This window comes from Pleurodeles waltl, chromosome 1_1 (genome assembly GCF_031143425.1).
Source record: "Pleurodeles waltl isolate 20211129_DDA chromosome 1_1, aPleWal1.hap1.20221129, whole genome shotgun sequence".
Taxonomy (NCBI): domain Eukaryota; kingdom Metazoa; phylum Chordata; class Amphibia; order Caudata; family Salamandridae; genus Pleurodeles; species Pleurodeles waltl.
In genome coordinates this window covers 123,079,076-123,105,617 of record NC_090436.1, presented here as the reverse complement: position 1 = coordinate 123,105,617, position 26,542 = coordinate 123,079,076, and the positions used below count along the sequence as shown (strand labels likewise).

At 42.8% G+C, this 26,542-nt stretch overlaps 1 protein-coding gene across 5 annotated transcripts in view; it reads right to left on the bottom strand.

Annotated features, from left to right (window-relative positions):
• Window positions 1-9,571: 9,571 nt before the first annotated feature.
• Window positions 9,572-26,542, bottom strand: part of SETBP1 (SET binding protein 1) — a 248,673-nt gene continuing 231,702 nt past the window's right edge. For 3 of the 5 annotated variants that reach the window (XM_069218823.1, XM_069218812.1, XM_069218831.1), the window contains exon 5: window positions 9,572-13,001. In XM_069218823.1, the coding sequence (XP_069074924.1) occupies window positions 12,505-13,001 (497 nt within the window). In that variant the 3' untranslated portion in view covers window positions 9,572-12,504. The remainder of the gene's footprint in view (window positions 13,002-26,542) is intronic. The other 2 variants (XM_069218842.1, XM_069218838.1) reach the window with 1 other exon arrangement.

Below are 26,542 nucleotides of genomic sequence, written 5' to 3'. Positions count from 1 at the left end.
TGACAGGGACTAGGACAAGAATGCTTGATAGAAAGCATATGAGAGATTTCCTGAGAAAAGGGAGGGAAAAGAGAATGGGTGTATTCAGCAAGTACCATGGTAGCTTGGGTGGATTAAGCAAAGTAGAAAAGGGGTGACTAGATCTGCCTGTGCATGTCATATACCTGTCAACTGGCCTCTGCTGCAACCGATTCCAATACTGAGTTGTGAGGAACCAGTGACGGTCACCCTACGCCTAGCTCCTGCATTACGGATGCAGACTAGCTTTCCTACTGTGCACATAAGGTGCATTCTCTAGACATGTCCACTGCAAATCAATACTAAAAGAAGACTGAAATAGGGTAGTGTGCTCATCAGGAGGGGCAAATATGCATGTGTATTGGCAAGGAAACTGATACACTCACCTAGTAGTAGCATAGAAAATAAATTAAAATTGGGCAATGGAATAAAAAAGAAAACATTGGAGCCCAGAAATTACCTACTGAGGGGAAGAGTTACTTGGAAACTAAAAGAAGGCAAATAAAAATTCCTCCCCATCTATTAGATTATTTGGTCTTTTAACCGCTTTGGTGCGGGCGTCGGCCACTGGCCGACGCCCACACACCCTCCCTGGTGCGGGTCACGACCAGTCGCCGACACCAGGAAGGGCATTAATAAATCCTCGGGTGCGTCGCACCCGAGGATTTATTTTTATTTTTTTTACTTCCCTGGGGAGACACGGAAGCTACCGTGTCTCCCCCCGCCCCCCCAAGGCGCGCTGACGTTGCAAAGGTGTTTTCCCCATCAAAGCAGGAAGCAGCCTTGCGGCCGCTTCCTGCTTTCATGGGGAAAACGGCCTTTTACACGTTCGGGAAGGCCTCGTAAGAAAGGGGAGAGTCTCCCCTTTCTTACGAGGCCTTCCTGAAAGTGTTTGCTGGCCCCCGATCGCAGCACAGCTCCCAAAGGTGTTTTCCCCATCAAAGCAGGAAGCAGCCTTGCGGCCGCTTCCTGCTTTGATGGGGAAAACGGCCTTTTACACGTTCGGGAAGGCCTCGTAAGAAAGGGGAGACACTCCCCTTTCTTACGAGGCCTTCCTGAAAGTGTTTCCTGGCCCCCGGTCGCAGCTGTGCTGCGATCGGGGGCCAGGAAAAACTTTCAGGTTTCCTGGCCCCCCCGATCACAGCTGTGCTGCGATCGGGGGGGCCAGGAAACACTTTGAAAAGGCCTCGTAAGAAAGGGGAGAGTCTCCCCTTTCTTACGAGGCCTTCTGAAATGGTTTCCTGGCCCCCGATCGCAGCACAGCTGCGATCGGGGGCCAGGAAACCCCACTAGACACCAGGGATTTCACTTTTGGGGGGCGGCCCCCCCGGAAAACGGGCCGCCCCCCCACGGCATAATTTTTTTTTGAAAAAAAAGGTAGGGGCCCCCTGGGGGGGGGGGGGGGGGCGCGGGATTTTTTTTTTCTCCCAAAAAAAAAAAATTAAAAAAAACAAATGAAATGACAGGGGGTCGCCCGTGGGCAGGGTGACCCCCTGTGGGGGCAATTTTTTTTTTTAGATGTTGTAGGGTTTCACTGGGGGCCATTTTGGCCCCCAAGGAAACCATACAACAACTAAAAAAAAATATATGTATATATCTATATATATCTAGGTAGATAGATATATCTAGGTACATGGATATATCTATGTAGATATATATATATATATATATATATATAGAGGTAGATCTGTATCAAAGAGATTTATAAAGCGCGCTACTCACCTGTGAGGGTCTCAAGGCGCTGGGGGGGGTGGGGAGGTTCACTGTTCAAAAAGCCAGGTTTTGAGGCCCTTCCTGAAAAGAAGTAGGTTTTGGGTCTTGCGAAGGTGGGTTGTGAGTGCGTTCCAGGTTTTGGGTGCAAGGTAGGAGAAGGATCTGCCCCCGGTGGTGGTGTGTTTGATGGGGGGGACAGAGGCGAGAGAGAGGTCAGCTGAGCGGACGTTTCGTATGGGGTGTGGAAGTTGACTCTCGTTGAGGTAGGCAGGGCCTGTGTTGTGGAGTGATTTGTGTGCGAGGATGAGGATCTTGAAGGTGATCCTTTTGTCAATGGGGAGCCAGTGGAGGGATTTGAGGTGTGGAGAGATGTGTTCGTGTCGGCGGAGGTCGAGGATGAGTCGTGCTGCTGAGTTCTGGATGCGTGTAGTTTGCGCTTGAGTTTTAGAGAGGTGCCGGCGTAGAGGGCGTTTCCGTAATCAAGCCTGCTGCTGATGAGTGCGTGAGTGACAGTTTTTCTGGTCTCTGTGGGGATCCATTTGAATGTTTTTCAGTATACGGAGTTTGTTGAAGCATGAGGAGGTAAGAGCGTTGATTTGTTGGGTCATCGAGAGGGAGGAGTCTAGGATGATGCTGAGGTTGCGGGCGTGGTTGGCGGGGGTGGGTGCAGGGCCTAGCGTGGTGGGACACCATGGGGGGTCCCAGGTGTTTTTGTGTGGGCCATAGAGGATTATTTCGGTTTTGCTTGAGTTGAGTTTCAGGTGGTTGGCTGTCATATATATATCACTTTTGTCAATATGTGTGTGGTTTCCCTGGGTGGAAAAGGGTCCGACTTGTCTAGTGGCAGTTTTAGTGCCATAAAGAAGCGCAGAAGGTTTATATGCCTACTGCAAAGAGCACATCTGTATTTTATGTAAATAGCTGAGTACATTAGTAAAGTCTATGGAGAGATGAAGGGCACTTTTGCTGGGTGGTAATGAGGGAATCCGAGGAGGAGGGAGTGGGAGCACCAATAATGATTGTTGGACTGGGCGCAGGAGGAGCTAAAGACTGTGACGAATGGTATGTGACAAGGTGTTTTTTGAGTGTCTTGAAAGTACGTCGTGCTGATTGAGGGAAGAAGCGCAGGTAAGGTGGCCTCTACTGTTGCACGTATCTCATACACACCATCGATTTTGTGACTGTCTACGTAGGCTAGTGTTTTAGAGCAACAGTTTAGCCAATAGCAGAGATGGCATCTTGATGGATGACTGCTGCCTGCACTCGGGTTATAGAGGACCGCTCTGACATAGGATCAGAGACTGAGACATCAGATACTGAGACAGCATCTGAGGGATAGGATAATGGCGCAGACTCTGGGAGTGATTTTTCAGTCAGAGGAGTCCCATTCGAAAACTCCTCTTCCAGTACATTATGAGGAAGGTGATGAGGACAGTCCTGCTGTCCCTTCGCAAGCTGTTCGTGCAACTGGGTAATAGTGGGTTAGGCCAACCCAGAGAGCAGGTGAATGCGGCGGCAAGCAGAGAGAGAGTGCTCTCTTGGGAGCTCACCAATTTAGTTCAGCCCCAAATTCCACCACCCAAATCATATTGTGGAGACATCAAAATTGTCTATGGCAAAACAAACTGGTTTTGTAAGGCAGGCACCTGTGTTTTTGGTCCTGGATTCGGCGGCCATATAGAGAAACACACTAAACCCAAACATTTCTGGAAACTAGACATTCGGGGGAGTCCACAGAGGTGTGACTTGTGTGGATTCCCCAAAGTTTTCTTACCCAGAATACCCTGCAAAGCTGAAATGTTGAAAAAAACCTCTATTTTTCTCGCATTTCTGTCACACAAACTACAGGAATATGCTGGGATCCACAACATTCCTACCACCCAGTGACTCCTCACCTGTCCTGATAAAAACACTACCCCACTTGAGTGCCTACATCTAGTGCCTGTGTCAGGAATGGATCACCCCAGGGTCAACAGCTGCCTCACGTAAGGACCAACATTGACCGTTGTGTGATCTATTCCTGTCGCAGGCACCAGGCCTAACCACACAAGTGAGGTATCATATTTATCGGGAGACTTGGGGGAACGCTGGGTGGAAGGAAATTTGTGGCTCCTCTCAGATTCCAGAACTTTCTGTCACCGAAATGTGAGGAAAACGTGTTATTTTAGCCACATTTTGAGGTTTGCAAAGGATTCTGGGTAACAGAACCTGGTCCGAGCCCCACAAGTCACCTCATCTTGGATTCCCCTGGGTTTCTAGTTTTCAAAAATGTGCTGGTTTGCTAGGTTTCCCCAGGTGCCGGCTGAGCTAGAGGCCAAAATCCACAGGTAGGCACTGTTTTCTATGAAAAAATGTGATGTGTCCACGTTCTGTTTTGGGGCATTTCCTGTCGCGGGCGCTAGGCCTACCCACACAAGTGAGGTATCATTTTTATCGGGAGACTTGGGGGAACGCCGGGTGGAAGGAAATTTGTGGCTCCTCTCAGATTCCAGAACTTTCTGTCACCGAAATGTGAGGAAAACTTGTTTTTTTAGCCACTTTTTGAGGTTTGCAAAGGATTCTGGGTAACAGAACCTGGTCCGAGCCCCGCAAGTCACCCCTCCTTGGATTCCCCTAGGTCTCTAGTTTTCAGAAATGCATAGGTTTGGTAGGTTTCCCTACGTGCCGGCTGAGCTAGAGGCCAAAATCTACAGGTAGGCACTTCGCAAAAAACACCTCTGTTTTCTTCAAAAAATTTGGATGTGTCAATGTTGCGCTTTGGGGCGTTTCCTGTCGCGGGCGCTAGGCCTACCCACACAAGTGAGGTATCATTTTTATCGGGAGACTTGGGGGAACGCCGGGTGGAAGGAAATTTGAGGATCCTCTCAGATTCCAGAACTTTCTGTCACCGAAATGTGAGGAAAACTTGTTTTTTTAGCCACTTTTTGAGGTTTGCAAAGGATTCTGGGTAACAGAACCTGGTCCGAGCCCCGCAAGTCACCCCTCCTTGGATTCCCCTAGGTCTCTAGTTTTCAGAAATGCACAGGTTTGGTAGGTTTCCCTAGGTGCCGGCTGAGCTAGAGGCCAAAATCTACAGGTAGGCACTTCGCAAAAAACACCTCTGTTTTCTTCAAAAAATTTGGATGTGTCAACGTTGCGCTTTGGGGCGTTTCCTGTCGCGGGCGCTAGGCCTACCCACACAAGTGAGGTATCATTTTTATCGGGAGACTTGGGGGAACGCTGGGTGGAAGGAAATTTGAGGATCCTCTCAGATTCCAGAACTTTCTGTCACCGAAATGTGAGGAAAACTTGTTTTTTTAGCCACTTTTTGAGGTTTGCAAAGGATTCTGGGTAACAGAACCTGGTCCGAGCCCCGCAAGTCACCCCTCCTTGGATTCCCCCAGGTCTCTAGTTTTCAGAAATGCACAGGTTTGGTAGGTTTCCCTATGTGCCGGCTGAGCTAGAGGCCAAAATCTACAGGTAGGCACTTTGGAAAAAACAGCTGTGTTTTCTATAAAAAAAATAGGATGTGTCCATGTTGTGTTTTGGGGCATTTCCTGTCGCGGGCCCTAGGCCTCCCCACACAAGTGAGGTATAATTTTTATCGGGAGACTTGGGGGAACATAGAATAGCAAAACAAGTGTTATTGCCCCTTATCTTTCTCTACATTTTTTCCTTCCAAATATAACAGAGTGTGTAAAAAAGACGTCTATTTGAGAAATGCCCTGCAATTCACTTGCTAGTATGGGCACCTCGGAATTCAGCGATGTGCAAATAACCACTGCTCCTCAAAACCTTATCTTGATCCCATTTTGGAAATGCAAAGGTTTTTTTTGATACCTCTTTTTCACTCTTCATATTTCAGCAAATGAATTGCTGTATACCCAGTATAGAATGAAAACCAACTGCAGGGTGCAGCTCATTTATTGGCTCTGGGTACCTAGGGTTCTTGATGAACCTACAAGCCCTTTATATCCCCGCAACCAGAAGAGTCCAGCAGACAAAACGGTATATTGATTTCAGAAATCTGACATCGCAGGAAAAAGTTACAGAGTAAAACATAAAGAAAAATGGCTGTTGTTTTCAGCTCAATTTCAATATTTTTTTATTTCAGCTGTTATTTTCTGTAGGAAAACCTTGTAGGATCTACACAAATGACCCCTTGCTGAATTCAGAATTTTGTCTAGTTTTCAGAAATGTTTAGCATTCCGGGATCCAGCATTGGTTTCACACCCATTCCTGTCACTAACTGGAAGGAGGCTGAAAGCACCAAATATAGTAGAAATGGGGTATGTCCCAGTAAAATGCCAAATTTGTGTTGAAAAATTTGGTTTTCTGATTCAAGTCTGCCCGTTCCTGAAAGGTGGGAAGATAGTGATTTCAGCACCAGAAACCCTTTGTTGATGGCATTTTCAGGGAAAAAACCACAAGCCTTCTTCGGCAGCCCTTTTTTCCCATTTTTTTGGAAAAAACAAAATTTTCACTGTATTTTGGCTATTTTCTTGGTCTCCAGGGGAAACCACCAACTCTGGGTACCATTAGAATCCCTAGGATGTTGGAAAAAAAGGGCGCAAATTTGGCGTGGTTAGCTTATGTGGACAAAAAGTTATGAAGCCCTAAGCGCGAACTACCCCAAATAGCCAAAAAAGGGCTCAGCACTGGGGGGGTAAAAGCCCAGCAGCTAAGGGGTTAAAAAAATATTGTTATATCTTTGGTGATATTAAGAAACTAGGAGGATGTAGTATCATTCGAAGTGATCTTTTACATTTCACTTAGAAGTAAAAATGAAAATGAAGAGTTGATGATTGGACATGTACGGTACATGGACGGTATCGGATTGCACTTAGGTTCCATCCAGAAACAAAATTTAAAATGAAGAGTTGATTGTTGACTAGGTCGGTACTCCTTTGCGGTATCCGATTAATCTCGTAGATTTCACCCATAAATAAAAATTAAAATGATATCGATTTAATGCTTGAGGAATTTCCTTAACCAATAAAAATAGGCAATAATGGTAGCCATCTTTTCAAACTTGGATGACAACCTTATTCGAAGTTGCAGCTGAAATATTTTAGTTAGTGCAGTCTGCTTCTGGTTTTGGGTAGTAAGTGGTTCAGTGATTATTTTTGCACCATGTTTAACAGCACAACAACTTAGCATTTAGGATGAAGTTCCATCTTTGAATTGGCCTTGCCAATTCAGGTTTTGTTTCCCCACAAGCCACCTACAATATCATCTTTGCTTGGAAATCTCTGAACCCAACATAATTGTCTAGATCATGCCCACAGTTAATACCAGTCATCAGACTTTTCAATTCAGAAATATTGTCTTCCCAAGGAACTTCAAACTCTTTCTCGGTTCCCTGGGTTGGCATGTATTGTTTCACTACTCTCATATGCATCTCTCTTGCAGTGTATTTTGGAATGTTCTGTGGCAAGTGTCTCTTGGTCTCTTTCTTCTGTCAATCTCTGTTCCACTTGCTCTTCACAGTATCTGCTCTTTTTCTATTATATGCCCTCTAATTCTCCCTAGGAAACAGTTAGAAACACTGAGTAAGAGATAGTCATGATTAAGGGAAGGGTTGGGCTTTCTGGGTTATTTGAACCCATGACCATGCTGCATAATGCAGATCTTACATCATCCATCTAACATGACCTCTGAGAGAATGGCTACATCGCCATGCAGCCTCCACTGTTCATTTACCATTACTAATGTTAGGAATTAGCCTATTACATCTGACATCCTGGTGCAGCAACTCCATAAATCTTCCCAGTCTGTGGCTACAGTTATGTCATTTTTATTTATTTAGCCTCTCTGCAAGGATACTTGGTGCTGAAGGAGCAAAATTTGACCAATATATAAAATGAAAATACAGACATTACCTTCATTAGATGGGTTTAAGGCATCTGTAAGCTATGTCCTCATTGTGAAAAACATTAGAACGCGAAGTGGATCCCCTTTATTAAAAAGAAAATTATTAAGTAATATCAAGCTTGCCTCTGTATGCAATGCTTGCGGTAGCTGATGCTATTCTTTTGGCCCAGCCCCTGAGAAGGTGCTGTCTCCACAATTTAGTTTTTGGGAACCGTAGCAAGACTGATGTCTGGAGCTCAATCTATGGCCTGGGATGTGCCACTTGAACTTAGCTGCCCAGAAGTCTGACATGCTTGCATTGACTGCCTTGTGAATGTGCCAATAGCGCTGAAGGTAATCCTATGCTGCATGCGCAGCCAGTGCAAGGATATGCAAGACAGTGTAACATGGGCATCTGGACAAGCCACAGAGCAGCATGAGGATAGCATTTTAGAGTAGAGGTCTGCAGTGCAGGCATTTTACTTTAGCAGAAGGTTACCTGCCATATCCATAATCAATTGGGCAAGGTCATTGATCACTACCATATACCCTTGTGGATCATCAAATGGAAGAAATGTCTTTCAGAATTCAACTTAAAAAGGCAAAAGTTGGCACCTTTGAGGACCTGGGTCTTCAAATACATTTCACATGCCTACATTGGTCAACCACACATGTTCAACCAGAAACATTATCTTGAATGGGTGTACAGGTGCAGAGCAGAAAGAATGTTTTTATGACTTTGCACTGTCTAAATTACTTGTAATTAATTCTGAAATTCTTGCACAAAACAGAGTTCAGAAACAGGTAAAGGCTTCCCTGTTCCTAAGCAATGCTATCCCACATGCATGCACTAACTTGTAGAACTTCTACATAGGTATTTGCTTTAAATAAACAATGTCTTAAGAAAAGGTATATGCTCTGCTTCAGAGTAGCCATTCATAATATTAACCGAGGTGCTTATTTCAGTAAAGTATTTGGCTCCAAGGTGTCCTACAAAATCCTCAAATAAACACGAGCTATAATTCACTTTAGATCCCTTCACAGCCTGTTGCTGATCTTTTAACAGCTTGTAATAACCTTCTCAATATCATATACACTTTATTAGGTAAATCATCTTTTCTAAGAGCTGCAGTATCCAGATTCTTGAGAATCCATACCAATTGTTTTGCGAGGTCCCATCATGAGTCCTTAAGGGGAGGGAATATTCTGAGATGTGCGTCCCTGAGATAGCAAAAATGTTGTAGAATTAACATGTATTACTGGATTTTAATCACATCACAGCAAGTGAATTTCTCTGTTTAGACTTTTGTTCATCAGAGGTATGAGATCGATTATCTGTGCTTCTGGAAGACTGATCATCTCAATATGACTACCTGACCACTCAACATTATCCTATTCTTGTGACACATATTGATGCTACTTACTCCTTCTGTGCTGATGAGGCATCTGAATATATATAAGCAGTATTTCGCTCATTGGGTCTTATCTATTTCTACATATGTCTCAATAGTCTTGTTTCTGTTTAGCTGTAGAATATTAAAGTATTAGATTCCTATATGATAGAACTTTAAGCAACAGCATGCTGAAGTGCAGTTAATGGTGTAATTGTCAACATGAAAATATGAGTTATATAATGTGGAGCAAGAATTGTATTACAGCAGTTTCCCAATTCCATTTTGAAAACATACTCAGTTCATCCATCAACATCTGAAGGTTTTGCTTAGCATTTGTAGGGGCTTAAACTATCATCTCTTTTGGTACTTTATTTTATGATGTAATACTGCTTCGCAAAGTACAGACCCATTGCGTTCCAACTTCTAGCCAATTTTTGTTCTTTAATGTAAAGCATATTAAACATGCTGTAAACACTATGAAAACTATCATTTGAGTATGAATTATTCTATTATTCACTGGTGGTTTGACTGCATGGTATTACTACACCAAGGCTATTAAAACCCCTGGTGATGTGAAACAGATGGTAAATAGGACAAAAAGCTCAGAACTCATGTTCCACTGAATTGAATTCCTTTAATTTCACACAATGAATAACATATGAATAGGATTAACTTTTTTAGTTAAGTGCTCTATACTGCTAACCTGATTTGGTAGCAAAAAGACTGAGCTTTCTTTTAGAAAAAAATGTTTAAAAACCACCATCTAAGATCATGAGGGAGCATGACATTAAAGCATGCCAGATGGATCTAAGCATCAAATAACAACAAGTCCATATCAATCTTTAAATGTACAAAATGCTTCATGAATAAAAACTGTTACAAAAAGAACATTTCAAACAATGTACAAGTTGTCTTCTTGCCTCTATATTCAATAAAATACAAATACATTTTTGCTCTAAAATATGTTTACATACAATCAAAGTAGAACATGCAAATACACTTTAAAAAAGGCTTTTAAAAACCACTTATGAATAAAAACTAAAAATTAGCCAGCACGACTTGTAAAACAATCTTGTGCCCCATTCTTTGTTTGAAATATATACATATTTAACACTTCATGTGCATTTAATATTTACGAAATAGCTTAGAAAACAAAGAAACTAACACGGGTTTTGAACTGCACTCCCCACGGTTCCCATCTTATACTGCTTCTTTTTAGTGTTATTAGAGACCTAGACAGGTATCCGAGACAATCCAGAAAAAAAAAAGATCCAGTTGCAATGTGCTTGTAACGGTCTTGGGGCTGCACCCTGGTGGAAAAGGAAAGAATTACAACTATGCTAACGAACACCCTAGTTACGTTAGCTGTAAAAATAAGGCTTGGGGTGTGTCTAGGGGCTCTGAAATACTGCATTGAAGTATGTAGTGGGCTTCTGAGGCACACTGACTTTACTCCATGTCTTCTGAGATCAAACCTCTGAAGTCACCGGAAAAAGTAATGATTTTTTTTTTTTTTATCAGAATTTTAGATAGTCTTTATACTAGCAAAAATATAAATGGAAAAGCCCAATACTGGAACATTGGCATGGAAGTTATTTAGCTGTAGTAGTACAAATTCAACCTTATGCCCTAAAACGGAGTCCTTTGTGATCCAAGTGCATCATATCTACTTATATCGATCACGTCAAAGATTATCTTTTTGTAGGTTTCCTGCTTCAGCATTTGAAGCATTAACTCACCAAGCTATCCAATTTCACTGGAGCTCACTTTCAGGTAAACAAAAATAGCTGCACACCACTGCAAACCTAGCCAAAATGGGTTACTGTTTGTATTCTAAATGACCATTTCAAGCTCTATAATAGAGGAAGGATATTCATGATCAAATTACATTTGTACGCCCCATAGTCACTTGGACTTCCAGCTACAGAACAACTGCAGACTTTCAAGATATCGACTTTAGAAATTCAAAACAGACCCAGAGGAACAATGCATTTTTGGAAAATGTTAGTTGAAGTCCCTTTATCGTTTACTTCTGAATAGATTGCATACTTGCAGTTTTGGCGTTATTCTCAAGGTGTTTATATTTTTGGGTGTATACACTTTTCCAATGTTCTTACATTTCCTCTAGTTTTTACACTTACTCCAAAGCTCGTGAAACAGGATAGCAGTGAAATGCTAGTCTATTTTTCTCTTATACTGTTTCGTTCTTGCCACCCTACCAAAGCACAAATGTCCACCTCTTCACAATGGATCACATCTTGCCAAGATTTAGGTTTGGTATCAAGAAAAATGAAAACTACCTGCATAACACCTACGAGCGACATTAACATTACTGCAATGAAATAGTTAAATAGTTACTCTTCATTTGGCTATAACTGCATTGGGGGTATGGACTGGAAACAGATATCAGAGACTGAATATTCTATCTAAGTTGATGGTTGAAGTACAAGTTAAATGAAAATGTACAAATTGAATTGACCATTTAAGAGACCATTTGCCACAAACAGATTTCATCCATGCAGACAGATAACTTTATACTTACATTATGTACAAACACATCATTTCACTTTTCATTAAGGCAACCACAATTTGGAATCCTTGTCCAAAGTGGCTTAATACAATTGCAGTGGCAATTACCCATTGTTCTGTGTTACTGTTTTGCAAGAAGTACACCTACTCCTTTAAAAGGAATATCTGTGAAGAGCTGATTTGCTTACACTACTTTATTTTAACATGCTTTAGAGAAACTGTCTGCTTCTCTTTTATAAACAACATACCAAGGTTCAATAGCTACTTCTTGTGAGAATTGGATTTTTTATGATTCACAAATTCTGTCTAGTTTCTACAGCTATGAACTTCTGTGATATAACTTCATTCCAGGGCTTGTTGAAAATGCCACTGAGCGAGCTTGTCTGTAAACAAAGCTCTCTAATTTTGGAATATTTTAAAGTTTGCTTTAGGTTAGCACTTGGTGTATTTGTTGTGTATGCAAACGTACACATGTGTATTAATGTAAGGCTCTACTCATTGCCTATATTTGCTGCAGAAATTTGAAACTAGGCAGTGGTAACTGAGTAAATGTGCAGCAATAGGTGGACGCAGGCAATCATGACTGAAACAAAATGGAAAAAATTGATTGATCAAAAAGATCACGTACAATGAATTCCCAATTTTTTTACAGCAATGTGTTTTCTGACGGGTGTTTACATTTTTTTAATAGACTATCACAAATGGGGTTAAAATAAGTACTTTTGCTGGAATATTTTTGTAACATGTACAACCCTTTACAAAGATACAAGAATGCAATACAAAAGTTTTGCTCAATTTTGTAAATGCTGCCAATTGTACGGTTTGCTGTGATGATACCACTTTTAGGTCTCTGCCATGGGATAAACTGTGAACAAGATTGGTATGGTGTTGCCTGTCATGCAGAATGAGGAACAAGTGTGATGCTGTAGCAGGTGGCCCAGGGATTTGTACCCTCACTCCTCAGTTCAGACATTTTGTGTGCAGCACCTGTGCTGGCATTCAGTTAGTCTTGGTATTGCTAAGAAAGGATGTCAAGTTCATGCCCTCTAGTCTTCCTGTGTCTTTTCACGTTCACTTCCTCAAGACTCTTGTGGCTTTGCTTTCCACCCCTTGGTTGACAAGGGGGCTGAGTCTCTCGGGCCATGTGCACAACTGACTCTATGGTGTCCATGACTGCATCTTTTCTGGGAACTTCCACAACTATGGAATTTGAAGCGTACCTTTGACCTCGCTTGCTTGGAAGGTCAACACATTTTTCCAAAACAGGCATTTGGTCTCTGGAATCTTCCTCATAGGAGTAAGGTTGTTTCCTTGGGCGGCCTCGCCTCTTCTTCACAAAGTTATTGCCAGTCTTTGATTGTCTCTGTAGCCGCTTGGCTTTTAGGATTTTGTTAACATGATCCAAATTCTTTTTGGTGGACAAAATCTTTGAGAAATTGCACATCTTGCGCACCTCACTCTGAATAGCTTCTATTTCACAACGCTTGAATCTTTTCTGTCCAGGCGGGCCTACTGCTGAAAAGAAAGAACATGTATGACTATGGATGCAAGTGAAAAACATGTACATTTACTTTAAAACTGAAGGACAGAATATCAAACATAATATGATTTTGAGATTGGTTGGCAACTATCAATAGTGGGCAAACTTGATAGTGCAGGAAAACATTGCAGCTCATGGGAGTGGGCACAATGACAATTTCATTGACAACATGCACCGAACATCCAAATGAGACTTCCTAACAATAACACACATGGTAAATTGTGCATCTCTCCTAACATGAAGAAAAACAACATTAAAGTGGCAGACACATGGGAGGGAAATCAAAGAGTCCAGGGTACAAAAGGTTGGACGGTCCGAGCCTGAGAGCACAGCCCAACCATCTCTTGTTCATCATTCATCCGGTTGGACTCTAGCTTGCATTTCCTACACTGCCTCAGACTCCTGTTCATACTTTTACATTCTAGTAATCATAAAGCTGTTTGTTTATCGCTTTACAAGACTTGCAAATAGTCCACATATATTTACTTACTTCCTTTGGTTGGGAGTTCAAGAGAGGGTGTGGCTACTTTGAAGCTAATGCATTTTAAGTATGCACACAAGACTCATTCAGTCTAATAAAATAAAAAACTACTTAATATATTTTACAGGCCTTTTAGATAGGTGTAGAATTTTTGTTCAAACTTTGTTTACCTTTGAAGAATAAACTGTTCATAAAATAATGGACAATAATTAGGCCTGCTGGATGAATGCATTTCTCTGGCTGTAATGTTTATGGTTTAATTATGGATTACCGCTTTTGCCGCATAATTTGAAGATTACACAAAAATATTGTTCATAGCTAAAATGGATGAAAATACTGCAGAGTATATCACATAATTTAAGATAATATAACTACATAATTTGGTTGCCCTTGACATTTTCATAGTGGGCCCAACAATGGTAAGTCTCTGAAGAGTGGTTTGGGCTACTTCTATGATGATGAAATTCTCATTTCACAGGTAACTGTAAAATATTTCCATATTTTATGCTTCCTTGCAAAATAAGGGTTTTATACCACTTTATTGAGTGTAATAAAGCACCCAAAAATATAAAATATTTACACACAGACCTAGATACTAAGAATCGCTAATGTGTAAACCCACAATACTTAGGAACAAAGCTCAATAGTAAAAATAAGGCAGCAGGACAACACCTGGAAATCTACATTTTCATGAGTTCTCAAGGAAAATGTTTATGAACACACTAGATGTTACATTTTTACAGAAGTGATATGAGAAAGTCAAAATCTCACAGATGCATGACTTTGTTCACAATGATTTGATAACTTGGGCACCCACTGTCTAGTTGGGACCAGGTCCTCATTCCTGGGAAGCCAAATCTAGAAGACCACATTTGTATAGTGCAAAGTTTTTGTGCTGCTAGGCTTGTTATTGGGTTCTTTGGTTTTCTATGACGGGACCAAGACATCAATCAGAGCTTTACAAGCTCTCTATACCAAGTAAGGAAAATAAAATTTGGGTTTAAGGGCATCAGCCCTCAGTTACAGTATAGAGTCTTGCAGAATTGTCATCACGAAAAACCCTCCAGTGACTGCTAATTGCAAAAGTACAAAATGTGCTGCAGAGACTGAACACTTACTCTGCAATGGGAGTGGCACTTGAACTGATGTAGGTGAGTCCTACAGCGCAAGGGAGCAACCACGTGTAGTCACTAGACTGGAATCAAATTTCCAGCTCCTGGAATTAGTATTAAGGCCCAGACGCAGCAATCCATGGGTCTTTTAAAACTCTGCCAGGATTATCGGACATGTTTCAGGCTATGTTAGCTGGGTGGATCATGGACTTCAAGCCTTTTGCTAATCTTGTCAAGAAAACTTTGGGCTTGAGATAAGATGCATTACTTCCTTGAACTGGACAATTGATGGAACTATTGTAGCAAATTATGGCCTTACACTGGTTTGCTCCTGGTGGTGCCTCTCCGGACACACTAGTCATGGGGGCATTAACCCACCAACACTGTTCCTGTAAGCATCATTGTCCCAAACACTACTCATGACTAAATATCAGGATGTGTTTACACATATGGAAAAGCCATTGTGTCACTTTAATGAATACTTCAACTTGACCTATGGTTATTGAAAGGCAATATATATTTAGATATGTGTTATCTGTATAGCGGTTTCCTAGCCAAAAGGCAGCAGAGCATTACACAAACGCTGGTTTGTAATTTACAGCTACTTAATTTTTCTTACACTATTCTTAAATCATAAAAACATTAATAAAAACTAAACAGTTATACTGTTACCAGACAGTACGAATATTTCTAATGAGTAAATGTTTGACTAAGTGCCAAAACAAATCTAAATACGCTCATAATTACCAGATATCTAAGGCAGACCTCATCAAACGTTTAACGCTATTGAATAAACACAAGCTCGTCCTATCTCTTAAATTGCTTTTCACACGGTAGTATTTTCTTCACTGGAAATTGAAAAAAAAATCTGCATATCCAGTCCAACCGACTGTACTCGTGGACTTCTGGTAGAATCTACAATACCTCCTTACTGCATACCGTACTTGTATATGGGGAACATTTCTACGGAATGGGGTAGGTTGCACACAGTGCCTGCATCCTCCATTGCTAAATTCTCTTCTATGGCCATCTCTTCATCATTAGACAATTTTGATTGAACCCAATTTCCTCCACAAATTCAAAATCTACGCTTACAATCCCCTGTCCAAAGAAAAGATTATACAGCACACTCTTCTCAGTAGAGTCTCTGTTCAAACACTTATTTTTTGCAGATAGAGTATTTCATTTCCCAGGAAAGATTTTGCCAGAGGAAGTATTAACTACTTACAAATCCCAAGCCTTTCACACACTTCCATAAACATGTCAGATCTAATTCAATTTTAACCAGCACTAGTAAACTATTCTCGTTCAGATCTGCGAGGACGATCAAGGCATTTGAACCGGACTCGATTTTATTTAGATCCGACACTAGTATTTGTTTCATTCGTTCCATAGAGACCACTTGCACATCCATCTTTCCTGAGTGAGGAACCAGCTGCATTGAATCTGTGCTCGAGTTGTGAGTAAGGAGATCTATTCCTAGGAGGATTGGACAAAGTATATTGGTAGGACTGAAACGCATAAACTGCAGATATTATTTAGCTTTGTTAGAGCATCATAGTGCGTCGAATTTGAATTTATTTATTGAATTTGGCGGCTAATCGGTATTCAGCCAAAACATGAATGTGTTTGCCAAATTCTGCATCAGGTTACAATAATACTGTATGTGATGAAATTCAATTTTAACTTCATGCCCGTATCTTTCAATTTTTTGGTTTTGTTGCTTAAAGTGCCGACCCTGTGCAGATAAAAGCGGGGAATTAAAGGATGATGGAAAAAGATGTACTTCATTTGTGAATAAACAACAAACTGGTTACATTGGTTTGTGCCGAGTACTCTGTCAACAATTCAATATATGGCCAAATAGAAAAATATGCTTTTCACCACATCCTTACGGGCGCACTTGAATGTCCTTTCACTGACAGGAAAAAGCCTGCACCGTGGAGAGTTGCAAACTTTTTGTCTTGCAAACTTCCCTTAGTTTTTACAAATGCTATGATTACCATCTATGGCTCAAAGGTTTTCTGCATTACGGTTTCCACACTAAAATCTGGCTTTTCTTAGTCATTTTATGTAGTTTTTACAGTTTCACCTAAACCCACCTTGTTTGAAAGTTGTTAGATATATTACTTTAATGGTAACTCCTAGGAACATAGCTCATCCATGTTGTACATTAACACTTCATTTCATTACTTTACTTTATTCGGTGCAAAAAGACCATAAAAGACATCAAATAAATAAAACATACAAATTTCTCAATCATAAAAAATTTCTCAAAAACATTATTAATACATTTTCCGGACACCATAAGCAGCATATATAAAATTTAACACAGCCTGAATTATGTCCATATTTCCCAAATCATGTAAGTGGGAATAAGCAAGCTGGCTAGTTCTAATACTGTTGGACAGAAATAACGGACGTAAAAACCTTTTTCTTGGAACAGCATATAAAGTGCAAAAAAGCATAAAATGTAATGTACTCTGAGATGTCATTAACACTTATTACACAACATTGCTAGATTGCAGACAGAAGTTTGCACTTTTCACAAGACGGCAGCACTCTTTTCTGCACATTCCTAACTAGAATCTGAACTTCTATCTTATCTGTAAAAGTCAGGTGGGGTCACACTCTTGAGGTTTGGAAGACAAGACATTTTTGGTCTGACTCGACAGTGGAGCTCTGTACAAACCTTTTGTTACAAATTCTCATTCTCATTTTGTCTCTATGGAGTGTTTGTACTGCTATGCATGAGAGACAAGGTAAGGTTGAAAAATGGATGGATCAATTTATCACCCCTCTCCTGCAGGGGTCATGCAGAATGGGGTGATTGAAAATGTCACTTACCCAGTGTACATCTGTTCGTGGCATCAGTCGCAGTAGATTCGCATGTTCTGCAATAGCTCGCCATCTGGTGTTGGGCCGGAGTGTTACAAGTTGTTTTTCTTCGAAGAAGTCTTTCGAGTCACGGGACCGAGTGACTCCTCCTTTTGTCTCCATTGCGCATGGGCGTCGACTCCATCCTCGATTGTTTTTCCCCGCAGAGGGTGAGGTAGGAGTTGAATTGTAGTAATAGTGCCCATGCAATGGAGTGACTAAGTATGCACTTATTTAAGGTTGAGATGATACATATATAAATAATTGAAGGTAACTTCCAAACTGCTACAGGCTCCCGGGGAGGCGGGTGGGCACATGCGAATCTACTGCGACTGATGCCACGAACAGATGTACACTGGGTAAGTGACATTTTCAGTTCGATGGCATCTGTCGCTGTAGATACGCATGTTCTGCAATAGACTAGTAAGCAGTTATTTCCCCAAAAGCGGTGGATCAGCCTGTAGGAGTGGAAGTAGTCTGAAATAATGTCCTTAATACAGCTTGACCTACTGTGGCTTGTTGTGCGGATAACACGTCTACACAGTAGTGCTTGGTGAATGTGTGAGGCGTAGACCATGTGGCTGCCTTACATATTTCTTGCATTGGGATGTTTCCTAGAAAGGCCATGGTAGCACCTTTCTTTCTGGTTGAGTGTGCCCTTGGTGTAATGGGCAGCTGTCGTTTAGCTTTAAGGTAGCAGATTTGGATGCATTTAACTATCCATCTGGCTATACCTTGTTTTGAAATTGGGTTTCCTGCATGAGGTTTTTGAAATGCAATAAAGAGTTGTTTAGTCTTTCTGATGTTCTTTGTTCTGTCAATGTAATACATTAATGCTCTTTTGACATCTAATGTATGTAGTGCCCTTTCAGCTACGGTATCTGGCTGTGGAAAGAACACCGGAAGTTCCACTGTTTGATTTAGATGGAACGGTGAAATAACCTTTGGCAAAAATTTAGGATTGGTCCTTAGGACGACTTTATTTTTGTGTAGTTGTATAAAAGGTTCCTGTATAGTAAACGCCTGAATCTCGCTTACTCTTCTCAGGGAAGTAATGGCGATGAGAAATGCCACCTTCCAGGTTAGGAACTGTATGTCGCAGGAGTGCATGGGTTCAAAAGGTGGACCCATAAGTCTAGTTAGGACAACATTTAGGTTCCATGAAGGAACAGGTAGTGTTCTTGGTGGTATAATTCTCCTAAGGCCCTCCATGAATGCTTTAATGACTGGTATTTTATATAGGGAAGTTGAATAGGTAGTCTGCAGGTATGCAGATATTGCTGCAAGGTGAATCTTAATGGAAGAGAAAGCTAGGTTAGATTTTTGTAAGTGAAGCAAGTAACCCACTACATGTTCTGGAGTTGTGTGTAATGGTTGTATTTGATTAATATGGCAGTAGCAAACAAACCTCTTCCATTTACTTGCATAGCAGTGCCTGGTGGATGGCCTTCTTGCTTGTTTTATGACTTCCATACATTCTTGGGTAAGTTGTAAGTGCCCGAATTCTAGGATTTCAGGAGCCAGATTGCTAGATTCAGCGATGCTGGATCTGGGTGTCTGATCCTTTGGTTGTGCTGTGTCAACAGATCTGGCCTGTTGGGCAATTTGATGCAGGGTACCACTGATAGGTCTAGCAGCGTTGTGTACCAGGGTTGCCTTGCCCAAGTTGGTGCTATCAATATGAGTTTGAGTTTGCTTTGAGTGAGTTTGTTTACCAGGTAAGGAAGGAGAGGGAGAGGAGGAAAAGCGTAAGCAAATATCCCTGACCAGTTCATCCATAGGGCATTGCCTTGGGATTGTTTGTGTGGGTATCTGGATGCGAAGTTTTGGCATTTTGCGTTCTCCCTTGTCGCAAACAAGTCTATCTGAGGTGTTCCCCAGAGTTTGAAATAAGTGTTCAGTATTTGGGGGTGAATTTCCCATTCGTGGACCTGTTGGTGATCTCGAGAGAGATTGTCTGCGAGTTGATTTTGTATCCCTGGTATAAACTGTGCAATTAGGCGAATTTGGTTGTGAATTGCCCAATGCCAAATTTTTTGTGCTAACATGCTTAACTGCGTGGAGTGCGTCCCTCCCTGCTTGTTTAGATAATACATTGTTGTCATGTTGTCTGTTTTGACGAGAATGTATTTGTGAACTATTATTGGTTGGAAAGCTTTTAGTGCTTGAAAAACTGCAAGAAGTTCTAGGTGATTGATATGCAGTTTTGTTTGATGTACGTTCCATTGTCCTTGTATGCTGTGTTGATCGAGGTGTGCTCCCCACCCTGTCATGGAAGCATCTGTTGTTATTACGTATTGTGGCACTGGGTCTTGGAAAGGCCGCCCCTTGTTTAAATTTATGTTGTTCCACCACAGAAGCGAGAGGTAAGTTTGGCGGTCTATTAACACCAGATCTAGAAGGTGACCCTGTGCTTGAGACCACTGTGATGCTAGGCATTGTTGTAAGGGCCTCATGTGCAGTCTTGCGTTTGGGACAATGGCTATGCATGATGACATCATGCCTAGGAGTTGTAATACCATCTTTGCTTGTATCTTTTGTGTTGGATACATGCGTTGTATGATGGTGTTGAAATTTTGAATTCTTTGTGGACTTGGAGTGGCTACTCCTTTTGATGTGTCTATTATGGCTCCCAGGTATTGTTGTACCTTGCGTGGCCGAATTTTGGATTTTGTGAAATTGACGGTGAACCCTAGTTTGAAGAGGGTTTGTATGATATGATTTGTGTGATTTGAGCACTCTATTAACGAATGGGCCTTGATTAGCCAGTCGTCTAGATATGGGAACACATGTATTTGCTGCCTTCTGATGTGTGCAGCGACTACCGCTAGACATTTGGTAAAGACTCTTGGTGCGGTTGTTAATCCGAAAGGCAGTACCTTGAATTGGTAATGTATTCCTTTGAATACAAACCTTAGGTATTTCCTGTGCGATGGGTGAATTGGTATATGGAAATAAGCATCCTTGAGGTCTAAAGTTGCCATGTAGTCGTGCAGCTTTAGCAATGGCAATACTTCTTGTAGTGTGACCATGTGGAAGTGGTCTGATTTGATGAAAGTGTTGACTACTCTGAGGTCTAGGATTGGTCTCAGTGTTTTGTCCTTCTTTGGTATCAGAAAGTACAGTGAGTAAACTCCTGTGTTTATTTGTGTGTTTGGCACTAATTCGATTGCATTCTTTTGCAATAGTGCCTGCACTTCTATCTCTAGGAGATTGGAATGGTGTGTTGTTAAATTTTGTGCTTTTGGTGGTATGTTTGGAGGGAACTGTAGAAATTCTATGCAGTAACCATGTTGGATAATTGCTAGAACCCAAGTGTCTGTAGTGATTTTCTCCCATGCTCTGTAATAATGACCTATTCGTCCCCCCACTGGTGTTGTGTGGAGGGGGTGAGTGACATGTGAGTCACTGTTTAGTAGTAGGGGTTTTGGGGCTTTGGAATCTTCCTCTATTTCTAGGGAATTGCCCTCCTCTATATTGTCCCCGAAAACCTCCTCTATACTGTCCTTGGTAACTGGACGGTGTGGCTTGTGAGGTGCTGGCTTGTGTGCTTTGACCTCGAAACCCCCCTCGAAAGGGCGTTTTACGGAATGAGCTGTAATTCCCTCTGCTCTGCGGGGAGTAGAGTGCGCCCATGGCTTTGGCAGTGTCCGTATCTTTTTTGAGTTTCTCAATCGCTGTGTCCACTTCTGGACCGAACAGTTCTTTTTCATTAAAAGGCATATTGAGAACTGCTTGTTGAATCTCTGGTTTAAATCCAGACGTTCGGAGCCATGCATGCCTTCTGATAATTACAGATGTATTAATTGTCCGTGCAGCTGTATCTGCAGCGTCCATGGAGGAGCGGATCTGGTTGTTGGAGATGGCTTGTCCCTCCTCAACCACTTGTTTTGCCCTATTTTGGAAGTCTTTGGGCAGATGTTCAATGAGATGTTGCATCTCGTCCCAGTGGGCTCTGTCATAGCGCGCAAGTAGTGCCTGGGAGTTCGCGATGCGCCACTGGTTTGCAGCTTGTGCTGCGACTCTTTTACCAGCTGCATCAAACTTGCGGCTTTCTTTATCTGGGGGTGGTGCATCTCCAGATGTGTGAGAGTTGGCCCTTTTCCTAGCTGCTCCTACAACAACAGAGTCTGGTGGCAGCTGTGTTGTGATGAAAGCCGGGTCTGTAGGAGGCGGCTTATACTTTTTTTCCACCCTTGGTGTGATTGCCCTACTTTTGACCGGGTCCTTAAATATGTCTTTTGCGTGCCGGAGCATACCAGGGAGCATAGGCAGGCTTTGGTAGGAGCTGTGGGTGGAGGAGAGTGTGTTGAACAAGAAATCATCCTCGACCTGTTCTGAGTGGAGGCTTACGTTGTGAAATTGTGCTGCTCTAGCCACCACCTGAGAGTACGCGGTGCTGTCTTCTGGTGGAGATGGTTTTGTAGGGTATGCCTCTGGGCTGTTATCTGACACTGGGGCGTCGTATAGGTCCCATGCGTCCTGGTCTTGGTCACCCTGGCTCATGGTGGTGTGAGCTGGGGAGTGTGATGGCGTTTGTGCTGGTGAAACGTTAATCACGGGCGGAGGAGAGGGTGGTGGTGTAACTCTTTTCACCACTTTTGGTTGTGGTGCTTGTTCCGTCTGGAACTCCAACCTTCTCTTTCTCCTAATGGGGGGAAGGGTGCTTATTTTTCCTGTCCCCTGCTGAATGAAGATACGCTTTTGCGTATGGTCCGCATCAGTTGCTTGTAGCTCTTCCTCAAACCTATGCTTCTGCATTTGGGAGGTTAGCGAGTGCTCTTCTGTATAAGAGCCTGAAGCTGGGTCGCTTGCAGTTTGTTTCGGCGTCGAAACTTTGTCTGCGTGTTTTTTCGGCTCCGAGGTGACTTTTTTCCTTTTCGGGGCCGAAACCTCTCGGCGTCGATCTGTTTCGGTGCCGCTGTCTCGGCGTCGAGCCGTGTCCACACCGGCATCTCGGTGTCGAGGCTTGTCTCCAGCACTTTCTCGGTCCCGAGAAGGCTGCGTGCCGGTGTCTCGACCGGAGTCGGACGATCTCGGCACTGTTTGGGCCTTTTTCGGTGCCGACGGTCGGTCACCGATTTTATGGGTTGAGCCATGGCCTGGTGGCAGTGGCGTCCCCTGGGCCTTGTAAATGTTTCTTTGTGTGGTTTTCGACGTCTTACTCACGGTTTGTGTATCGTCGAATCCTTCGGAGTCTGAGTCTTGGATCGAGAAGGTACCTTCCTCTTCCTGTTCCTCGAACTCCCGTCGGGCTGTCGGTGCGGACGCCATTTGAAGTCTTCTGGCTCGACGGTCTCGGAGTGTTTTTCGGGACCGGAACGCACGACAGGCCTCGCAGGTGTCTTCGCTGTGCTCAGGTGACAGGCACAGGTTGCAGACCAAGTGTTGGTCTGTGTAGGGGTATTTATTGTGGCATTTGGGGCAGAAACGGAACGGGGTCCGTTCCATCGGCGTTCTTCAGCACGCGGTCGGGCCGACCAGGCCCCGACGGAGGATCGAAAAATTACCCCGAAGGGCACCGGAGCTCTTCGATCTTCGATGCGGTGTTGAATGTAAGTATGCCGATCCCGAACGCAACAATACCGACGAAAATCTTCCGAAATTAACTATTTTTTCTGTTCCGAAACTCGGAGCGACAGGAACACGTCCGAACCCGATGGCGGAAAAAAAACAATCGAGGATGGAGTCGACGCCCATGCGCAATGGAGACAAAAGGAGGAGTCACTCGGTCCCGTGACTCGAAAGACTTCTTCGAAGAAAAACAACTTGTAACACTCCGGCCCAACACCAGATGGCGAGCTATTGCAGAACATGCGTATCTACAGCGACAGATGCCATCGAACATATATATATATATATATACACACATTCAATGGAAAAACAAAGGTTACAGGGACGTTATAGTTAGGTTCAGATTTTACATGCACAAAGCCATAGACATTCAGCAGCTATAGTTATATCTAAAAAAAACTAAAACCTGAGCCTCCGCCATGCACATGTTACAAAACTATAACTCGTGGCCTAAAGTTACTTTCCGGCATGAGCTATAGCTTCTTCAGATAAGTATAACTATAAGTACGACTATGACTGCTGAATTTCTATGGCTTTGTGTGGCAGGAGTTGGCGCAGGTCCTGGCCTGTGGCCAACTCCCTTTAACTATACGACCTCTGCACCATGTACGGCCAAAGGTGAAGAGATTGGCCCCATAGCCTGGTCTGCAGCCAACCCCCTATAACCAGCCAACTCTGCACCATGCATGGCTGAAAGGGTTTGCGGCTTAAAGGAGGCAACATTAAATATATATATATATATATTTAGGGGAGGGTGCACTTGCCCCCACCCGGGCCCCGGGGATGGCCACCTCCTCAGGCCTACAAAATAAACAAATTAGAGGGGGCTGTGCAGAACCCCCCCCTTGCCTTCACCACCCCACCCCCGCATGAGGACCACCACCTCCCTGGGGCTACGTAATAAAATTAAAAAAAAAATCTTACAGGTGTGACGCGGACCCCTCTCCCTAGGACAACATAAAAAAGATTAGGGGGGCTGCACAGACCTCACCATGCCCTGGGGATCACCACCTCCCCAGGCCCACATTTTAAAAAGTATGAGAGGGCCACAGGGACCTCCCCCCCACCATGCCCCAGGGACCACTACATCCCAGGGGGTACATTTAAAAAAAATATAAGGGGGCATGTGGATCCCCCCTTACTCCAGGACCAGCACCTCCCCGGGGCTATTTTTCTATTTTTTTTAAAAGGGGGGTTGCATGGAAATCACCCCTGAGGACCACCAATTCCCATGGCCAAACAATTTAAAAAGGGATGGGGGCTGTGCCCCCCACTCTGTAGGCCATTTTCAGCCCCTGGGACCTGATCCCCTGGGGCCAGACTACATACCTAAAGGTGCCCTGGCTCCACCCAGGCCACCCTTCAAATATTTATGAGGATGATGTGGACAGCCTCAAGGCCCCCACGGTCCCACCAGGTCCCGTCTCCTGCGGGAGCCGGCACTGCTCCCGCAAGCAGGGAGCTGCTTTAAATAGTAGCTTCCTGCTTATGGGAGTGATGTTTTCATCTCTTTCCCTGCATGCATGTTTGTGCGCAGGCAAAGAGATGAAAACTCCACTTTCAGAAAGCGTATTATTACATCATGTTAAGATAGTTTGAAAACATATGGAATTTGAGGAACTTCCATTGGGCCAAATATATCAAAGGCTACTTTATCCCAGACAATCCCATCAGGAACAGGTATAGCTGAAATGCTAACTAGGGACAAGTCTTGAGGGACTTTTTTGTGTGAGGACAAATGTGGTTTTAGAACCTCATCCACCAGTTCAACTGCAGGGCGTTCAGGAAGGTAATGACCATATCAGTAAGAAAAAGACGATGACAAACCGAATCCAAAAAACAAAGACTAGTGCAGTTAGTAAAAGCCAAACTTAGTTCCATGGATGAATGAAATAGTTATCTTTAAGCCAATTTGTTGGTTATGCACTCAAGACAATGGTTTCACAGAAGTGGATAAGTCAGAGAAGGAGTCATCTCAATTGCCAAAGGATCCAGAAGTAGTTAGTGCAAAAGCTGGAGCCATGTTGGGAAGTGGAGGGCTAACAGAAGTCTCCCTTGGTCTTTCATAATAGACAATGCCATCTGTTTGAGTTGCATTTGAATAATAGTGCTCATTGTTTTTTCTTTTCTTTTTGCAGATGAAGATAGTGGTACCAATGAAAGATCATCTTCCACTGGTCGAGAAGTGTCAGCACCACTGCTTAAAAACTATAGGGGAACTTCCTGATCTGTAGTGATAGGGATTCGGGAACTACCCAGAAGTTCACTAGGTCTGCTGTGGAGGATCGGCCATATGGTGTAGTTTGACATTATCAATGGAGACAAAGATTTTCTTTTGATCTAGCCAGTGGTGGTAGAATAACAGTTCTGGTACTGTGTATTCCCAGGACTGGAACCGATGCACAATATGATGGACTTGGCTACTTCATCAGCCAAGGTATTGCCTGCAATGTGTACTCCTACACTTTGATGTCCCAGTGTAGTAACTAAATGGGCATTTGGTAAAGTTTGCTTCAGATCTGACACTTTTGCCCACAGTGACATGTTTGATGCTGTTGCCATTGAATCTCTGAACCCACACTGACGCCAGTAATGCAGGTATTTATTGAAGGACTTGACACAGTAATATGAATCACAGACTAGCAACATTAGTTGTTCTGGATCCATGCGTTCCAGTTGCCATAACCAGAGCCTTAAGCTCTGCTTGTTGTGCAGTGCAGTCCCCTAAGGTCTCCGTGTAAGTGTTTTGTGGATGGAATTCACCATCTTTTATGTAACCACTCACAGATGAGCAAGCGGTGGAATATTGGTGTTTAGTGCCTATGGCAGGTTGGGCTGAACCATCAGAATAAATGATTGTTTGATATTGATCAATAGGCAAAATCCTTGCCAGTATTAGATATTCCATTTCATATTGAAGGAATTCTTGAGTTTGCAATTTTGGGTAGAAAATATAGTCAACATCAGTGGCTGTCAGACATTGTACACTGGATCTAGTGTGGGTGTAATGCTTTTGCGTTTGGACCACCTCAAGGACTGGGATCAGAGACCCTACAATGATGCATTTCCCCTGAACCAGAGCTCTCTCTTTAATGACAGCCATCTGAACAGCAATCAGAATTTTTTCTGTGGGAGCAAATCATTGTTCAGCTGTGGAGTACAAATGTGATTTGTATGCAATAGGGACGATATCACCCTCATTAAATGTTACACAGGTGAACCCGATGGCACCAGCAATTACTCTGATGACCAAATGTGCTTTGTTGTCTCTTGTGTGTAAATGTTTTGCTGCAAACATGTCTTGTTGTAATGCTGTGAGAACGCGTGTGTGTTTACTGTGCAAAATGTGCTTGAAATGTCGAGGCGTTTTAAGTCAATCATGGTTTAATGCATTGTGCATAATCTGGAATGTAAGTTCTGCCAAAGTTTAAAACGTACAATAATGACTGGAGTTTGTTTATGGTATTTGGCG